This window comes from Pipra filicauda, unplaced genomic scaffold (genome assembly GCF_003945595.2).
Source record: "Pipra filicauda isolate LSUMZ 115617 unplaced genomic scaffold, ASM394559v2 scaffold419_size605101_pilon, whole genome shotgun sequence".
Taxonomy (NCBI): domain Eukaryota; kingdom Metazoa; phylum Chordata; class Aves; order Passeriformes; family Pipridae; genus Pipra; species Pipra filicauda.
The window spans coordinates 559,586-579,744 of NW_024104553.1; the positions used below are offsets into that span (position 1 = coordinate 559,586).

Genomic DNA, 20,159 nt, shown 5'->3' on the forward strand with positions numbered 1-20,159 from the left:
TGATTTAATTGGCATTGCTGTGTATGCCAAAAGTAATGAAGAAGCAAAATCAAAAGCTCCCCTCTTCCAGTCTATTGGCTTGTCTAGCAGAAGGTGGGTCAAGCCTGAAGAGCAGCTGCAGGTGCCAGGTCCCTGTCATCAGGAGGGCTGTGTGTCTGTGTGCGTGGCCCTGACTGCACACCCTGCACCAAGTGGAACTGCTGCGGAGAGGCAGGAAAACACATTTAGTGTGGGAGGATGCGACCCATATGCTGCACTCTGTGAAGAGGAATAAAAACCTTAGCAGGACACCCTGGGCGAACACAGGACTAGTCCTGTCAGATGCAAACCTCAGAGTCAGGGCAGGTTCCCTTTGTTTGAAGGGACTTTGCTTCTTGCTCTCCAGTCCCTTCCTTTTAAGGTAAGGGGAGTAGGGTGTGCTACCCTGGGCATCTGGCAGGATGGTAGCCTCTACAGAGGAAATCTCTTTCACATGTAGTTGGGCTATCTCATGCCCAAGACTACTCCATCACATACAGGCAGGGAGAGGAAAGCTATAAGCCTACTTTTGCTTTTTCTGCAAAATCCAGCTGAAGACCCTCCATGCCTATTAAATACAGGACATTGTTTTTCATGGTAGGGATCAGAATGCCACACCACTATAGCATGAGTTGCCATTCATCAGCTGGGCTTTTGACAGTATACGAACGAGTCAGTGCTCTCTGCCTCCCCCATCTTCCAAGAATCAGTGCCCAGGCATTGTGGGCTGAGCTCCTGGGCTTCATCTCAGCCTGGAGCAGTGCTTAGCGATCTACAGCTTAAGGAACATATTATCTTGAAGTTGCTTGTGACAGGGTTTTCCCAAGAGTTCAGCCAACTGTGAACAGAGGTAAGGGGCAGGCAATGTCAAAACATTGTTAAAACCTTCCTCCTCAGTGAGAGACGAAGAGCAAAGGAAGATCTTGTCTGCCTTGGGGGACCAAGTCCTCAGAACTTGTTCAGAGTGATTCCTACTTCTTGTTGAGGTCAACAGACCCATCTGATTCACACAGCAGCACAAAAGGCTACGGAAGGGGATGGGCTACATCAAGTAGTGGCAGCAAGTAAGCAGGGTGAGAGTCTGGATGCAGAGATATAAACCATGTCGATGAGCAAGTATCATCTTTCACAGCGCAATGGTGGAGCTACTAAAGCAGGGCTGCACTAGTGAGACCCAAAGCCTATCCTGGTCTGATATATCTGTTGCATTTGTCCATCAGAAGAGTTCAACAGGAAGTCATTCACGTGGAGAAGGATTTGATAATTAATTATTTCAGAGTTTACTTGCTCTCCTCTCCTCCTCCCCCTTCTTTCTGTCTCTCCGTGCTATCTCTTTGCCCCACTGGGCTAATACATATTTCATGACTGAAATACATCCTCTGTGAAAATATTCCATTAAAATATTCATGAACAACTCTTTTCATTATTTGCTCAGTGCTTAATGGTTTCATGATAGCTACACAGCCAGAGGTCTAAAGCAACAGTCTGCCTTAGTGACCAGCACTCTCCCACCGTCTACTCCCTCTCTATCTCTCAATTTTTTTAGCTGTAAGTCCTTGGGGCCAGGCTCATGAATTTTTCTTGTAATTTCAAGCGTGATAACTTTGATTTGTAGTGCTCCTAGTACAATAGGGATCCTCTTCCTGGACTAGTGTTGGTGGCTGTAAAAGAGATACAGGTGTTATCAAGAGCATCCTAGCAACACCAAGCTAATTGTCCACACTTCTCTACTCCACTAGAAAACAGCAAAGGGCCAAGCCCTAACACTTTTTGGAATAGGATACAAATGTTATTACAGGGTGCTCTGAGACGCTTTGTTACCCTTTCAATTAAAAAAGGAGGTTCTCAAGTAGCAAGGATGCCAGTCCCAAAACCACTCTAAGTAGCAGGTAAGATATATTGCACTTCTGCTTACATTTCTATCTCCCACTACAGAAAAACTCTCTTGCTGATGGAGGAAATATTTCTTCTTTGTATATAGGTAGAGTTATTCCTGCTCAGTTGGAGTTACCCTGTGGTTCCTTGTGCCAACAGGAACACCGTATGCAAAACTTGCAGAGATGGGAAATCACTCTCACAGGGCACAGCTCCACCATTCTTCATGGGAGTGGGTACTGCATGACCCTGTCCCTGACTCCCTCAGAAAATGTCTCTGTGCCATTTTAAACCTCCAGCTGAGACAGATTTAAGATGTGGTCTATGGTGTCTGCATGCTGGAGGGTGAAAAAAAGACTATCTACTTCATATACCCTCTCAGAGAATGTGAGCAAATATGTCCCACACACTGGTACCAGCCGGAAACAGGGCCTTCAAATGTCAAGAGACATCTGGGATGATGAGGAAGGAATGGAGTGCCAGGAAATGGAGGTTTTGAAGACAGAACACCTTCTGCCATCTTTGGTACGTGGTGTGGAACAGCCAAAACTGTTTGTGATTTTGGCAGCCTTGGGCAGCAGGACAGATTGCTAGTGGTGTGCACACTACTAGAGGTGCCTTGGTTTGTGCTGGACTCCAGCAGGACTGGAGACTGAAACTTCTGTTCTGCAGCCCAGTGTTAGGTAACATGCCAAAGAGCACTGCACAGGGAAAAGGAGATGCTGTGGAGACTGGGAACAACAACCTGCAGAAAAAAAATATTCTGCACAGCTGCCTCTCCAATGTCCAAGACAGAAGGGGGTCCTAAGCCCAGCAGTGAGATAGCAGTAAGGTCAGATTCCTACTATGAGCAGAAGCTGTCTCACCAGGCTGGAATGAGTCCCTGTTGTAGTTTAACCCCAACTGGCAACTAAATACTACTATGCATCCAGTCTCTCACTCACTCCTTCCCCCTAACCCTAGTGGGGGAGGAGAACTGAAAAAGATTAAACCTGTGGGTTGAGATAAGAGCAGTTTAATAACTGAATAACTGAAATAAAGTAAAATAGTATAATATAACAACAATAATAATAATAATGAAAAGACAAGAGAGAGAGGAATAAAACCCAAGAGAAATAAGTGATGCACAGAATTGCTCACCACCCACTGACAAATGCCCAGCCCATTCCAGAGCAGCAATCCACCCCGCTTGGCCAGCTCCCACCAGTTTATGCACTGGGCATAATGTTCTATGCTATGGAATACCCTGTCGCCAGTTCGGGTCAGCTGTTCCAGCTGTGCTCCCTCCTGGCTGCTTGTGTAGCTCCTCACTGGCAGAGCAGGGGACACTCCAAAGTCCTTAAATTACGTTAAGCACAACATAGCAACAACTAAAACATTAGTATAGTACTCATCCTAAATCCGACACTCAACACTGTACCAGCTACTAAGAAGAAAATGAACTCTATCCCAGACAAAATCCAGACAATCCCCTTTCATACGAGCTCTTCACTAGGAAGAAGTGGTATTATTATTTGCAGCATGTGGCTTGAAGCAAAGCACCAGGTCATGATAGCAATCTCCAGGGTTTCTGTGCCATTGCTGCTGTTGGAGCAATTAGGCTCACATCAGTGCTCTTCAAAAATCATCTTGCTTTCTCTGTAACTCCTCATGTGAGAGAGAACTAAGGTTTGGGCCCTTGCCCACAGTAAGGAAAGTAATGAAAGGCATGTCTATGGCAATTTGAGACTACATTGCCTTCTTTCATATTCCCAGTGCTTTTGAAGAGTCCTAAATTATGTGCAAGCGCACATCTTCCCAGACAGTTCTTTGCTTTGTTTCTCCCTATCTGGTCCCTAAAGGTTTCGATTTTGCAGATATGCCACTGGAAGGGTAAAGAAATAGTTGTGCTTATTTGAGTAAAACAAGGCTGATTTCCATCCATCATTGTGTAGTCTCCCTGCCTTTTATGCAGCAGCATCTGAAACCCTTATTGACATTGTGACCCTGCATACAAGTTGGATGAAGGGGTGTAAATTTACATCATCAGTGTTTTATAGCCTTTGAAGGATGGTTGCTCTTTGATACTTGCTGACAATGGGGCTTGTGAGGTCTACTGGTTGGCCCCAAGTGGGGTCGTCTCCCCATGGTGTCCTATTCAGTTCTGGCTTTTCTGGGGTTTGATCTGAAACTAGGTGAAATGGATGGGACACTTCCCAGTCGCTTGAGGAACTCTGAACAGGTTTCTTAGAGAAGCCCTATAGATCTGAATTCCTTTGTAGGTCTGTGCTCATTTTGCAGTCATCTCTGCGCATTTCTCCTAGCTTTGGTCTGAAAAATCACTGTTTAATCTGTCTGGGACAGCAGAGAGGAGATGTCTGAGAGTACGTAGGAAATTATAATCCTCTTGAAGCTGTTCTTGTATGACTTCTTACAGTCACAGGATTATATATTCAATTATATAAGTCTAGGATTATATGTTGATGAGAATGCCTTTGGTTTTCAGCTCTAATGCTACTATCTTCATTCTTCAGCTCAGCTGTTCCTTTCTAACACTATGATTCCTACTATGGCACCTGCAAAGGCAGCTGACTAATTCAATTACAGACAAGAAGAGAGCTCAATTTTCTCTTCCCTACTAAAGAAGTGATTTCCTTTCATAGTAGCAAGGGCAACAAGAAGCTTATTCAAAACTGAGCCTTGCTGGAAAGGTTATTCCAATGGGATATCGACCACTTCTTGTCATAGGGATATTCACCTAGGGATAGCATTTCTCATGGCTAACTTTATTCTTTGCTTCCATTAACATTTTATTGTGATTTACTCTTGTGTTTGCATTTTGCAATAGAAATTTTGTACTTTTCAATGCCTCATCAAAGAACAGAGATTATTGGGGGAATATGGGGAGCTGGGAAGGGGGCACCTGACATGTTTCCATTAACACCTCCAACTACTGCATCCCAGTGAGCACTTTTTTCTGTGATGTACAGGCAGATGAGGTGGAATATGCACATGGTGTTGCCTAAAGCATGGTAGAGTGATACCTACAGCAAAGCATAAAAGCTGAAATACGTCTGTTGAAACAATGTGCCCTGAGGTCCTGTTTGCACTTAGAAAACCTATATATATATTTTAAAAGGAACGTTTTTAGTAATACAGAACACACTGGATATGACCATTGCTGAAATTACTGAAATTTAAGTAAACAACGGTATAAAGACACCTGTAAACCCAAAAGACTTAGGTGACACAGTTATAGTTATGGCCTAGGGTCTCCACCCTGTCCCTCTGGCAAGTCAGGCTTTTCAACAGCTTCTGGGAGCAGGGCTGTATGACAGCTACAAAGAAACATAGCCTACCCACGTGGAGCCAACCTGATATCCAGGACATATGTCTGCAAGCCAAAACCATGTGAAGGTCCTCCAATGAAATTCAGGGATTCATAGACTAGAAATCAAGGCTGATATCCTGGTGTGGAAAACACAGTCTTTTTTCAAAACTAGAACTTTTACTTCTGAAATCAAATGGTTAATATGGTGGACGGGTGGTAGTTATTGTATTGGATCATGGGCTTGAACTGAAAGATGTTTAAAACCTGTTGCCTTACAGGCACGTGAAGATTTGTCTGCTGCATAGGGATACCTGTCTAGCTCTAAAGTAGAAAGGTGGATGACTGAAGAGCAGTCTATTCATGACAGTATGGAACACATGGCAAACTGAGATCTCACCACTGCCATTCCCTGAGTGGAACTGGGTTTACCTGCTTCCATGTGCCAAAGCTGGGTACCAGTCTTTGGAAGTAAAGAGTGTAAAGGAGAGGCTGAAAATATTGTTGACAGGCAACCCATTAACTTGTTGGTTGTCTCATGCTTCAGTCTTCTGGAACAAACGAGGACTGGAACTGAGTCTCTGGAAAGAAAATCATAGAATATCCAGCGTTGGAAGGGACCTACAAGGATCATCATGTCCAGTTGAACAGGACAACACCAAGAATCACAGCAAGAAGAGCCAGCAAGCAACAAAAGTCAAGGTTTTCCCTGAAGACTAAGCCTGCATTTATACCAGTCATTCAGGAGGTCAATGATACTTTCCCTGCACATGCAGATGCTTAGGATAGCATTGATATTTTCATTTTATGTGTAGCTGCTTATCTTGGAGTTGAAGAGTGTCAAATGCAGAGACGACAAAGGTTGCTAATTGCTATGCCATTCAAGATTGTAGTAAAGGAGAGAGAAAGTGAAAGAAAAGGGAGAGGCAGAGAAGATAGAGAAATGAGTTTATGAACTATAGCATTGGGGAAGTACTCCATAATTGCAAGAGACTGAGAAAGATAAGAAGCCCTGCTGGAAGTAAGAGTCCAGAATAAATAACAGGAGAACTTAAGTAGCTCTCTTTGGTGACCCTTAACTTCTCTGGAATCCGAAATTTATTGTCATTTCTACATTTTATTCAAAAATCTCCTACTGGCAAATTCAACAGAATGGGAATGTCTCCACATCACCTAATGGACTGGCAAGGGTGTCCTGATACAGAAAAGCACTGAGCACTTGGTCAGCTCTGACTTTTACCCTGCCTTACAGCTCCCTTCCCAAACCCATGAGAATGTCAGTACTGAGCCTGTCACTAGCGACCAATGGCAGGGGTGTTATCTTCCCCTTGCCCACATCTGAGGACAAAACCCTTTGGGTCAAGTTTTAAGTCAAATAATTCCCGGTTTTAGGGAAGAAATGACAGAGTTCCTGCCACTGTCAGCTGAACTCTGTTAGGAGCAGATGTGGCATTCGTGTTTTGCAAACGGGCCTTGGCTATTTGCATGGAGTTGCAGCTCTTCTCACTGTTGTTAAGCTTCTTTTGAAACTTTCTCAAACAGTTTTTTACAACCACCCACCAGAGAATGACACACTCCCAGGGCTGTATGGGAAACTTAGCAACATCCTTCTGCTGGGAAGACACACTGGCAGCAGCAGCAGCAGCCAAATCCGAGGCACCTCTCAATGCCTGCACCAGCTCTTCCCCCCATCTTCCCTTAGACAACTGCAAGAACACTTTCATGCCTTGTTGGGAGTCTTGCCTCAAAGAACATGATCTGTCCTTTGCATCTGTCATCCTGGAGTGCGGCTCACGGAGGGAGGGCAAAGCAAGATCTCAAGTCACACAGCAGAGCCAAGAGCAGCCTTGGGTCCTCCATGTCCCAGCCTTGAGCTGGAGTGGCCTGCTCTTCCTCTGATAGGTCTTGGAGCATAAATGGGCTGAAATGGCAGCTCCTCAGAGCAACAACACTTGGTGATGAGGCACAGCTTCAGCTGGGAGAGGATACAGATGTGGTAAAGCACCAGCCTAAACTACACGAGAGTTTGTCCATGTCTTTAGTGTGCAATATCTACCTCTGCTTGCTGTAGAGGCATGTGGAGAGTTTCTCAAGTTCCTTCCATGCACACAAATGTCAGGACATGCTCCTGTAGAGAGACAAAGGGAGATGGAGGACCAGTGTGCATCAAGTCTTTTAAGAGGTCTAGAAAAGTGTGACTCAAAAAGCCCTAGAATTCCCCATCATGGTCCCTTCTAAGGGAAAGCAATACATGAATCCTTGTGAGATAACAAAACAACTACAAGAGGTTAGGGGAAGAGAGAGAGATGACAGGCAGGCAGACTTTGCATGTATACCAGCTATGACAGACCTTGTTCTTTCCCTAGACTCTCCTCTAGCATCCCCTCACCTAGTCTGCACAGCTGGTGGACTGAGTTCCTGTGTCTTCCAAGCAGCAATTTCCCGGAGACCTCTGTCAGCGCTTCCCCAGTTTCCCTAGTTGTACAACAGAGATCAGCCATCTATGGGGCAGACCTGAGGTGGCCCAAGGACAGAACACCTCCAAGTTTGCTTCTCTGGCTTCATCGTATGAAAAGAAGTCCCAGGTTCAGGCTGCTTTCTTGGTACCCAAGAACCCAAGTAAGGATTAAATGTGGTATTCTCATCTCCTTGGAAATCTCATCTATAATGCTACCAGGCTTGCAGAAGAGACTGTTTTTTGAGATCCAAAAAAGCTGAGAGATCACTGCTTACTCCAGCAGCAGTACTGCTATTCCTCAGCAAGTCTAAACCTGGAAAAATGAAGAGCTTGTGTAACATGAAAGAACAGAAATAAGAAGTGATGCAAGTCTTCAGCAGTGGGAAACAACTGATACCCTGGGGTATAAAAGGGCTGAGCAAGCACACTATGTTATTTCACCTAGAGTCGTCTAGTCTTCAAGGAAGGTTGCCATGGAACAGGAACGATTTAGACATCTCAGATCCCTTTGTTTGTTTTGTTCCTTTGTTCATTTCTTTCTGCAGTGAAGATCTCAGCAGAACCATCAGCATGGCTAATATAGTCCCTGACAGATCTTAAATAATAATAAACATATCTGCCTTTCGTAATTTGGAGCAATGCTCCAGATGGGGGTGCTGTGAAAGCAGCTGTTTGCTTGATTGATCTGGTTGAAGAGGATGTGCACATCAAAAGAGGGATGTGCGGGATGCAGAATTTGCAAAAGAGGGTGATTAAAATAGCTGTGACTGCTAGCAGAGTATGGACTAAAAGTGCTCCTGTTGTATGTGGATAATTTGCAATAGAGGAAATAGCTGTTAGCTGGCATAGATATAGAGCCCCAACAGCACAGAAATACAGACCTCTGGGGGAATTTGTCATAGCCTCTTCTTCACCAGTAAGCTTGCAAAGCAGAAGCTGAGAATTACAGAAACAAACAGCAGAACCTGGCTGGGAATTTTCTCTCAATGTGTTCGATGTTTGTTTGCCTGTATATGGCATTTGACAGAACACAACTGCTCTCTGTGAAGATATTCTTGGGGATGTGTAAATCAGTGCTGAGAAAAGGAAAATACCTTTGTTCCAATACTCTGCTGCAGCACTGCTCCAAGGCAGCTGCAGTTAGTCTGTTGAGTGTCTCCCTCTCATCTGAGGACCAGTGTTCTCATTGGGACTGCCTCTCCACCATTATGCACCATGGCCAGGAAACTCCAGGATGCTCCTGCAGGGAGTCATACCAACACTAAATAATGCAAATATAAAGCAGGATAGCAATTCTGTATGGAAACATGTAGTCTTTTAACTGCAAACTTGGGTTTTCTTTTGTTTTGCTTTGACTAGTGCATTCTCATTGAAGCATTTTTTCTTCCGTTTAAGTTCTTTTTTAAAGGGAGCAGGGAAAAAAGGGAATGCTGTGCTTGGACTACCTGTCAAATCCTTTTTGATGGCTGTAAATGTATCAACACAGTCTGCTGATATGAATTGATAACTATTCTTAGTCATTCACTATGGCTTTACTGAATATTAAGAAACCCATGATAAACAGTTTTCTTCCTGCTGGAGGAAACTACCTATCATTTTCAGATTATAGGGGGTTAATACAATAAAGAGTCAACTAAATGTTAGTCCCAAAATATACAGTCTTGAACTCTGCAATCCTAAAAAAGCAGTTTGGTCACCATCTAGGAAAGTCACAAATATAGTACACTATATACTGTTTGCATATGACATCAGACCAAGAAAATCCAAGTAAGTTACAAACACGACAGAGCTCTCTTGTCAGTTCAGTAAGATTACCAGTCAAAGGACACAAAACTTGCATGAAGTGAGACAGAGTATCATGCAAAGAGAAACACTATACCTGAAAGCAATCACAGAAAGTTTCACAGATATCAAGAATAATTCAGAAAGGACCAGCCTAGAGTTGTGATCTGTCCCATTACTCAGAAAGAGAGTACAGATCTTAAGTAGAAAACTAAACCCTAGAGCCTTATGCACCCATTTATGGCAAATGGAGACCCGTCACCTCATAAAGCAGGGTGTCCAGAGCTGCAAATTGATTTCTAAACATCACACCCATCTCTTTCCCAATTCTTCATGAAAAGAATCAAAGTTCAGAACTGGAATTTCATCCTAAGGTAAATTTTTGAAGTCTGGAAAGATCTCTCAGGATGGCGCTTTTTTTTTTTTTTTTTTTTTGGCTCCAGTTAATGGAGAAACTACTGGTGGGAGGAAAAGAGGCACCAGGTTTTTACTGCCAACTCTACTCTGGTCTTTGGAGAAATGAGTTACTTTTCAGGCCTATTCACCTGCCTCTGGGATTTGAAAGAGTGGGCATTATGTTTGCTAATAAAGTTGGTTAGGAGAGAGAGACAAGATAACAAGTAGTCACCAACCCCGAGATCTGTAAATAGGCTCATTCCGAAAAGGCTGCAAATGCACCAGGATATTAAGTAGCCAGTAAACTAATTTAAGATGGAGATAGATTGCTGCTGTGTAAAATTAAACATTACTATGCTTTTTTCCCCCACTGAGATTACCTACAGAGCAGAGGCATGTTAATAAATCAGTTCCAGTGTATAACAAACTGGCATAAGAGAGTGTTTTACCAAACAATTGAAAGCTCGTAGAGCTCTTAAGCTCTGTCTATAAAAGCTGCAAAGCCATTCCTGACTGTTCATCTAAATGTTTTGCACATCTCTGCCCAGGTGAAGTGGTATTGCATTTCCCCCTCTTTACAACTACAAAGCTTTTTCTGAAATCAAACTCAGACCCATCTCAATGGAACCTAGGACTGAGAGGGTTTTAGCCAACCTGAACTGGATATGGAGAAGAGTATAAATATTTCCTGCCTGTCACATAATTGGAGAGCATTCCTGAATTTCTCCCTCTTCAACTCTTCTCCAGACTTTTCCTCTGTTCTGCTCTACAGCATCGAGGAGCCCTAGCTGGCATTTAGACAATGGTAACACTGCCACACACAGTAGGCAACAGCAGGAAGGAAGGCATTATGCTGAATTTTATGTCAGGACTAGAAGGCTCTTTATTACATGATTTTCTTCTTTACAGCTCCCAACAGAGCAGCAAATGCATACATTAGACTGTAAACCTCTACAGTGCAAGCTATGCAAATCACAAATATAAAGACATGTAATGTTCCCTCATGGTGATCCAGCATCATCAGCACAGTCGACAGGGGATCCATTATTGCTTTCAGTGGCATGTCTCTGCTAGCAAAGGACTTCTCCTTTGCTTGGGTTGTACCCCCCAGTCCAAGTAGCCTCAACAGCCACTGCTAGATAAGGGACCAGCAGCTCATTTTGTCACAGAGATGCCGGCATGAAAGCTGACCCACACGATTGCGTAAACAAAGCCTTGCAAAGTCATTCCCAAAGGTTCTTGTCTCCGGCTGGAGGTATCTTGGAGCTGGTGGTTGAGCTAAGCCCTAGAGAGTGGGAACTGCAAATGCTTGAGGGGAACTTCATGCTTGCATAACAGTTAGCCAGTGATTAGTGGCTGGAAATTACCTTTTAGTCAGGAGAAACTGAAAGGGATTCAGTGAAAGAGATTTTCTGAGGAGAGGGCATAGCTAGCAGAAGGGACCAGGGGTATCTCTCAGCACTCCCAATGCAAGACAAATATATTCTCAATATAAGTAGACTTATTAAAGAAATTTGAGAAGATGAACAAAAGAAGTGCCAAGACAACTGTTACCCTTGACTTGAGGGAGAATGAAGCCACAACAAAATGAGTTTAATGATCCTAGAGGACTTAACTTTATTCCTAGCAGGGGTTTTGCAACAGAAATGAGTTCTCTGCTCCTAATGTGTACAAAAATGCCCAGTGCTGCTGTGTCAACACCATCATGGAGTGCATGATAATCCAGTCTTGAGTTTTGGGGGGACCCTAAACTGTGGTTTCTTGCTTATTTTCCCACCTGAGGACTGAAAGGAGATGTGGAGGCAAAAGAGAGGCACATATACCATTGCATGGGAATGCCTGTAATTCAGGACAGAGGTGGCATTTTTCTGATGTTAGGGATGTTTGTGCCTCTTGCAGCACCTGCAGGAAAACAGCTCACACGTTTCCTCACACTTGAGCAAGCAGATTCACTGACTGTGAGAGATGCTGTTGGAAGACATTTCACTAGAGGAAAACTGTCTTGTGAACTAATGAGGAGCCCTGGATGCTGAAATGAAATGATCAGTGGCACATAATTTCTTGTTAAGAGGCATTTGCCTCCTGAAGGCCATATTAATGGAGTAGAACTGGGTGTTGATTTGGTTATCCTTCACTTCTAGGTATAGAGGTATCATTTTCCACAGGCAGGCAGGCTGCATGTTAATGATCTTTCCTTGCAGGGGCTCAGAGGCAGCAAGCACTTGCAGAGATCCCTGCCACAGACAGCTAATCAGAGAAGTCAGGGCATCCTCGTGGAGACAGAGCAGTGGAAGGAGGCAGCTCTCCCAGCCATTTCTGCTACAGAGGGAGGATTTAGCCCATGTCTATATGGTGCTGAGGCCACAGTGAAAGTGTTCCTGGGAGCTCAGGGTGAACTCAGCAAGTGCTCTGGGAGCAGTGTAGGAACACATCATTGGAGATGAGTTAGGTCTTCACATATTGCTCTGTGGGTTAGAGCACCCACAATTTCCAGTGGGTTCTGATGATGTTAGAGAACACTTGGCCATAAAACAAGATTTGGAAAGGTAACTGTCCATATGGAGAGGTGGCATTTGCTGATGCAAAGCTATATTGTCAGCTCTGGCAAAAATACTCTCAGGACAGTAGCCAGAGGACCTAATAGTGACAGTAGAGATGTCAGAGCAGCAGCAATGAATGTGTAAGGAGGAGAGGCAGGGAGTATGACTGGTTTGTGTGAAACTGCAACTCTTGAGAGGCACTGCTGCAATGCACCTGCTGAATAAATATACCATTTGTCTGTACTGCACTTAGAGTTTCAGATGTGAGTTGGTATGTGTGCTGGTTTAAATGTAAACCAGCAGGGGAAATGAACTCAACTCAAAAGAGAGATTATAAGTCAGAATAACAATTTAAGAAAATACAATAAGTACAATTATACAGACAAACAATTGGTTTTAACCCACAAAACCCAAATATATAACCCAGCACCTTGGGGCATGAACAGAGTGGTGTTCTTTGGGCCTCCTGAGTCCAAAGGAAAAAAGTGAGGGGAAAACCTGTTGGTGAGAGTGCTGTTGCAGTCTGGTCAAGAGTGGTGATTGCAGTCTGGTCAAAAGTGGTGATTGCAGTCCAGTTGAGGGTGGTGGTCTCGGTCCAGTTGAGAGCGGAGAGCTGCAGTCTGGTTGAGAGCGGTGAGCTGCAGTCTTCCTCTGGAGCCCACGAGTGGTAAAAAGGTTCCAAAACTCCAAGTTTATATATTCTCCAGTTCAGGCAGGAATGCTCAGTCCCTCCCTCAGAGCGGGGAATTCCATAAAAGGGTATGAGGACAGGAACATCTTCCTATCTCACAGGCCTCTACTGACAACAGTTTCTGGGAAATGGCATGGAAGGCCATAGAATACACAGTCCTGAGCTACACCCATCCAGTGATGAATTGGTCCCAGCTGTTCTAACTAGGACAGTATGCCACAACCCCACAGCTCTGAAAGATGGACCCTGCCCTACAGAAAGTCACTGATGTGCATCCCTCATCTTTGTCTCAGGGGCATCAGGGTCTGGTATGACAGGTTCTGTAAAAAGGTATGATAACAGACCCCTTCTTCTTCACCAGTTTTTGTTCTAAGGCCTGCCTCTCATACTCTGGATTTCTGGCAGATCACCTTTCTTTCTAGGAGCTATATTTTTGACTGTTCAACCTGACACGTTCCCAGTCACAGATGTCAACCATCAGGGATGCTCTAGGGCTTTACTGTTCCCAGTGAGTTCAACCAGTGGTTCATGAGAGCCGTTAGCTCTGAAAAGTAGTTCACTAAATCTAAAAGTCATCAAAACCAACACATGACAAAAGTGTTGTAGGAAGCGATGTGACCCTTACTTGATGCCACATGGCATTGAAATCATTCACATTGATTGCCTCTCCTTTCAGACCAAGGGTGACATACAGAAATGAGTAAAGAATTTCTTAGTACTACCCATTCTTTTAGAGATGTTTGTCTCTAATATGGTTTTCTTGTTTACCATTCTGAGTAAGAACATGTTGTGGCAGACGGATGGGCAAAATGAACTTAAAGGTCTTTGCCATGCATAATGTCTAGGATGTTATCAGTCAGAAAAAGAGGAGATGAAGAGTTTGAATGGAGCTAAAAAGACATGACATCATGGTTCTGTTTCCTTTCTTTAGACTTAGTAATAAACTAAATTACGCTCAGCCATTTATTATTAACAAAAAATCTTTAACTTGCTTTCTCCAAAATATGTTTCCCCTCCCTCTTAAATCAATTCACTAGAGAAAAGCAAGAGGCTTTCTCTTGTATACGCAAAGCAGAACAATTTGGCCTTTGAGCAACTAATAGAATTTCAGGTATCACAAATGAATCAGCAATGTCTCAGCCATAGGTACATTCTAACACCAACTAAAATACTTAACTGCTGCCATTAGCAGCACTTCTTGTTCTGGCTGTTTAGCTGAACATCCCATTCTGCTGGGTTGGCTAAAATGCCCTGGTGAGACCCTCTCGGCATGGTTGTTTATGTCTTTTAGAGTACTGCTCTCTCTATCTTATTTTATTTTTAAGATGAGAGGTCAGGATTTCCCTCAGTGGACTTTATGGCACAGTGAAGCTCAGAGTGATGCAGTTTCACATGAAGTTGTATTCACCAAAGGGGCCTGAACTGATTCAAGGACTCTGCATCATTTGTGAGTGTTACAGACAGGGGCTCACTGCCCCCACCCTCCCAGCATGTCTCTCCTTTCTCCACTGTCTTGGAGCATAGCAGGCCTTCCTCCCGGCACAGCCTGTTCCCTCCTGTCAACTCCTAACCACAGTCCTGTTCCAAGTCTTTGATGCAGAAAAGGAGGATCAGAACCCCATGAGTGATGGAAGGAGGAGCATCTTCTGCTTCTCCTACACTCTAATGTTGCTTGAAGCACTGCCTCCTTACAAGAAGGGATTTGAGACAAAGACACAGCAGATGGTGGCAACCGACTAGGAACTGGAGTTTCATGTGTAAATGCTTGCTAAAACAATATAGGGATATTGGAGAGTAATTCACCTTTTCTTCATAGACTACCCCTTCACTGCTGACAGCTCAGTGACCCTTGAGCACAGGTCGTGTTTGTTGACTTGCCCCTTTTAAAATGCTGGCAATGAAGAAAGAACTTCCCAGCTCATGTTAAGGTTGCTGTTTTGATTTTTCTTCTCTGCTTGTCTCCTGAAACAGATCCCATGATTCCCTTATGCATGTGGTGCAAAGAATAAATAAGAAGTTGCTATATATAACAGTGTTTGCTTCTGTAGCTGTAGGGCTGTACAACCGACCTCAGAGAAGTCATACCTAAACATCATGTCTTACTGGGCATTTTGTCTTCCCTACATTGATAGAGCTTCCTAATCAAAATCTTTGCCCCATATAAGGCCAGACTGTCCTTTTCCTCCTTAAGTCTTTCTTTGTCCTTGCTGCTTTGCACCACTCACACCAATACCATTCACACCCTTCCATGTGTTACTGCACAGAATGACCCCATCTGCTGAAGGTTTTTTAACCACAGTAAAACCCTGGTTTTGGTGTTCACAACCACAGGCTGAAGATAAAAAGCAGACACTAAACACCAAACTCTGCAAAGCATCTTCCTAATCTACCTCTGCGACCAAGTAGGAGGATATACCAAAATGGCAAGATAGCAAGTAGGTCTCCTGTTTAAAGGAGTAGGTGTCCATTTGCCCCTGCTGCTGAATAACTCTTCTGAACCAAGCAGGTTTCAGGTCCTATGTCACCATCTTGTAAGAGTCCAGACATTACAACTCACCCTACCTGCACCTCCCCCCGACAGGAATGCCTTCCCAAATTAGCGATCCATGTCTCCAGGAGACATCATGCTCCAAATATCATTGCTCTAGGGAGAAAGGTAGGTACCTGTCATCAGGGCTTTGAAGGCAGCAATGGGCTGTGCCCACTGGTACAGGACACTGCCCTGCCTTAGTGTCACCCCTGGCATCCTGTTCCCCTTTCATAGTGGGGTGACCCTGATCTTGCTGCTCCCTGATGCCTCTGAGCAAGGGAGATCATCAAGAAAGTATTTTCATGTGATAAATGAAAATTTGTGTGAAAAAAAGGTATTATATAGCCTACCAAAGTTTTACACTCAGATTTACCTGTGCTTATGGAATCAACTTAACGTTATTCTCACTGCTGGTATAATTCCCTGCTCCATCCAGTCACCATAAAATGGAAGGTCTGGGATGCCTAGTCTGAACTAGACAACATTTCCTCTCCTATTCAGCTTCTATTCCATGCTCCTTATTCAGTAAAATAAATACCAGGTACAAGCACATATAGTGAAGACTCCAGGTTGGTGAGGTACAGGCTAATAGATTAAAAGAGAAGCTGAACATACTGGAAGGGTGATTTAAATGCTGACAATACTGTCACCACCCTGTTCTCATACTGGAGATAGTAGATGATGCACATCCTGCCAAAGAGATTTCACAGAGGTTGTAATTTTCCCTCGTGCAGAGCTATGACAGCAATCTCTCCGCTTAATTGGCAAATGCTGAAATATGTCACACTTCGTAGGAGGTAAATTATTCTGGCCTTATCAAATAATTTTCAAACATGCTGTTTCCTTTGTGGTCACAAAAACATTACAGCCTCAAATCCACAAGGGAGCTCTTGGGGGGGTGCAGGGGAGGGATTCTGTGGTAATAGCAGAGCTCTCTAGCAAAACAGCAAATGCAGGGAAACAAATCTTTGCTCCAGATTTTCCTGTGACATTGCTCCCTGTGAAATTGTTCAGATCTGGCTGACTTTCCAAAATGAGTGGAAGCAGCTATTTCCCCCAAATCACATTATGGCAAAGAGCAAGTAAACATAACCTATCTGATTTCACATACAGTCTTACTCATCTCCCCTTTCCTGAATACTGGAAGTGGCCATCTGCCCAAAACAAAAGCTCCCCCAGCTGCAACTAGAGCTGTAAGTCTGATACACAATGTTGAGAAAAGTTTAGATTCCCACTGCTTGATCCTTTTTCTCCTAAATACATCCTGAATATATATGCTTGATGCCAAACTGTGGCATCTTTTATATCTAAAGCTAGAAACCTCAGCTATGACTCTTGATGGATAATTCTACATGAGGACTGTGGAGTAAGGCCATGGAACTAGGAGGCAGAAATGCCACAAGCCTTCATATACTTATATGTGTATTTATGTCTTTATTTAGGCCTGATAGGAAGTGTGGGTCCTGCAGGTTGAGAATAGAGATAATATGAGATCAGAGGCAGACCTGGAAGGAAGAATGATCTTGCACTGGAGGCTCCAACCCTGTTTGCCAGCTCTGTAAGCCTGGAAATGAAGTAAAGAGCTAGGCAGCAAAGCCAGAAATGGGATGATGAAAAAGTGGATGGGAGCCCAACATAAGGACAGCCTTCAGTGGGAACAGGAAGTGCTTCACAGGTCCCCATAAGCCTGCCTGCATTGGCTAGCCTAGCCTGTGCAGAAATGTAGAGATGATGGCTATTTCTCTTCCTTCCCACTGTTCACCTCCCTTTTAGTTGTTGCACTCCCATGAAGGACCCATTTGACTACCTCGATTGCCTTTGTTGTGCAGAAACCCTCCTGAATGCCTACTAAACATGATACCACTGACTAACTCTTTCCTCCCTCTTTCCTAGGTGGCCTTCTCTGATGTGCCAGGTGACCAGAGAGAACAAAAATCTCTCAGCCTCCATGAGTTTGCCTTTGACACTTTTTACCTATGAAGTGACTAATGAATATAGGGTTGCATTTTTCAGTGCTGATGAACAACTTGGCAGCTTGAGTCCCACTGGCTTTCAATGTGATCTATGTTCCTCTACTCCTCTATGATTTAAAGATAAGCAGAAATGTCCCTGGCATCAAATGACAGGCACAGATCTCAGCAGTGCAAGTGGCATGCTTCCATTGCTGCATCTAGCAGGATGCTGATTTCTCTTTCAAGTTAATTGTAACAGAGCATGCCAGTATATTTGTGCTTCCTGCAGGACAGATTACTCCCTTCTACACATACTCTTTTATCTGGGAAGACATTTTCTACTACAAAGGACTTTGATACTAAGCTTAGATTACAGAGATGGGCTGCCTGAAGTATGCTGCTTTAATTAAAACAGTATAACTTCTGCTTGCAATTAATCCCTAAGGGATTTTGAAGATTGGATCATTCATTTATCCTGGGCCACAGTAAATGAGAAATGTCCAATTCAAGGAGTCCTGGACCCAAGGGGCAGAGAGAGCAACAAGAATAGCAAAGCATGGAAAAGGGAGTTGCAGAGTGGTCAGAGTGTCCTAGTCATGATCCCCTTCCAATGCCATGTATTTTGTTCTCTGTAGATGAAAAGGAAGCAAAATTCGGGTTCAGGCAAAACCAACTCCATGCCAAACCTAGAACAAGCACAGTTAGACTTCAAATATACCTACTGCTGCTTTGTACACTGACTGATGAAAGAAATCGAACTGAAACCTATGCCACTAGTAAATGTATTAGAGGTTGAATATATATATATATAAAATATATAAATGCAGGAGAGTACAAGTTCTTCCAAGAACAAGCGAGTGATATCACTGTAGTATTTCTACCACAGGTTGTTCCTCCTACCAGGGGAGTAATGTCCCCTCTCAGTGCATTGGTAAATCTACTTGATGCACTAAGGAACCCTCAGAAATGAACACTCTAGAAATTCACTGCGTTTACACATCCTCTTTCCTGAATACTGAAAGTAATTGCTTGCCCGAGCATGGTGTGTTCCGGGTGTCCAGCAGTCATGGATGCTTGGGATCCTAGAGGAAGGCATTATCTGCAGAGAGCTGCATCATCAGGAGATGCAGGAATGCTCTTATAACCTTCCCAAGATGAAGGCCTTTCTGATCCTGAGACCCCAGTCCCCTCAATGAAGGAGAGCCCTGTTATGCCCCATTTAGACATACTGTGCACGGTTGACTTGGGTCTCATGTTTACATAGAAATACAGGAAATCTGAACTGAGACATCCATCCCATGCCACAATGAACAGTTGCTCCCTGAGTTCACCTTGAATTTTGTTTAACTGACACTTCATTCTTCTCTATTTTCAATACTTCTGCTCAGTAACTTTAAGAAATGGATGGAAAGCATAACACTCCACTTGCAGTTCATGAGAAAAAAACCCAGGTAAATAATATTACCAATTCCCCAGGCTGAATCCAACACCCTGAAATACTCTGAGATTTCTTGATGTTAATAAAGAAATTAAGAGGAACTAGTGCTGCTCATTTCTTTTCCAGCATACAGCTGTTGAAAACCTCTATGATGATCTGTTTTCCCATCAGAAGACATATGAAGTGTGTATTATGGTTTTGTTGTTTTTATACAACACAGAAGTAAATAGAAATGGGGGAGGGAGTCATAAGGCATCACTTCCATGCCACAATTAGAATATCTATCTGAAGGTTTTAAACAAGGTTGATGGGGAAAAATTGCTGAAATGTTGACAGAACAAAGATATGTTAAGAATAAGAGCCAATGTCCATGGGATTTGAATATTCATTTTCACTGTGGGGATACTGAAAGTCCTGGGAAACAAGAAATTTGTATTCTCAACTATACAGCGATGGTCACAGGATAAGCTGGTCTTCACCACGTTTAACAAAGTAAAGCTTTCAAGTATGTAAGACAAGCAGAAAGCACATCAGAAAAGGCCCAGGTGATCCTCAGAGTGAGTCCAGCTTAAGCTTAAGCTGAACCAACCTGTCACAGCTGCGATTCTGGGTGGATGTGCTGAAGCTGAAGGGTTAGCATAGACAATTTGGACAGTCTTGGGACCAATACTGTGACAAGGTCCCCTGAGGTCTCTGAAGCTGTTGTTTTAAAATAGCTTTTGTGTAAGTGAGGGCACCTAATTAATTAGGATTAATTAGTCATAGCTTGTAGAAACCTGCTCACAACAATGCCAGCAGTGAGACAAGGTCAAGGAATGAGGACACATTCAGAACGATTACTGAGTGTGGTGTCTTGAATGAAATACAGAAAGCTCAGGCTGGGACAGTTACTATTTAAACTAGTACAAAGGCCCGCGTGCCTCTGGACACCAAATCCCATTTCCTGGGTTATCACACCTGGGAGGATTTGGAATGTACTCTCTCTGCCATTATCAGACCTTCAGTCCCCATTGTGAAGGGGGGACATGACTCTTTCTAGAGATTCCCCATCAGATGAATGAGCAACAAAAAGTGCAAATCCCAGCCACACAAGGCTCCCTAAACAAAACTAGGAAGAAAAGTTTTGCCTTTCCTGATCCCATCACATTTCTACACCTCTTGTTAGAGACAGT

At 43.6% G+C, this 20,159-nt stretch overlaps 1 protein-coding gene across 3 annotated transcripts in view; it reads right to left on the reverse strand.

The window, feature by feature from the left end:
- The window catches only part of SYNDIG1 (synapse differentiation inducing 1), a 63,727-nt gene that overhangs the window by 18,671 nt on the left and 24,897 nt on the right, over positions 1-20,159 (reverse strand). The window contains exon 3 of one of the 3 annotated variants that reach the window (XR_005565087.1): positions 5,633-5,781. The exons of 1 other annotated variant lie outside the window; for it this stretch is intronic. Coding sequence is in view for 1 of the 2 variants with exons in the window: in XM_039385526.1 (XP_039241460.1) it covers positions 7,290-7,328 (39 nt within the window). In the remaining variant the exon portion in view is untranslated. Of the gene's footprint in view, positions 1-5,632; positions 5,782-6,933; positions 7,329-20,159 lie in introns of those variants that run through there. One more of the 3 variants, XM_039385526.1, reaches the window with a different exon arrangement.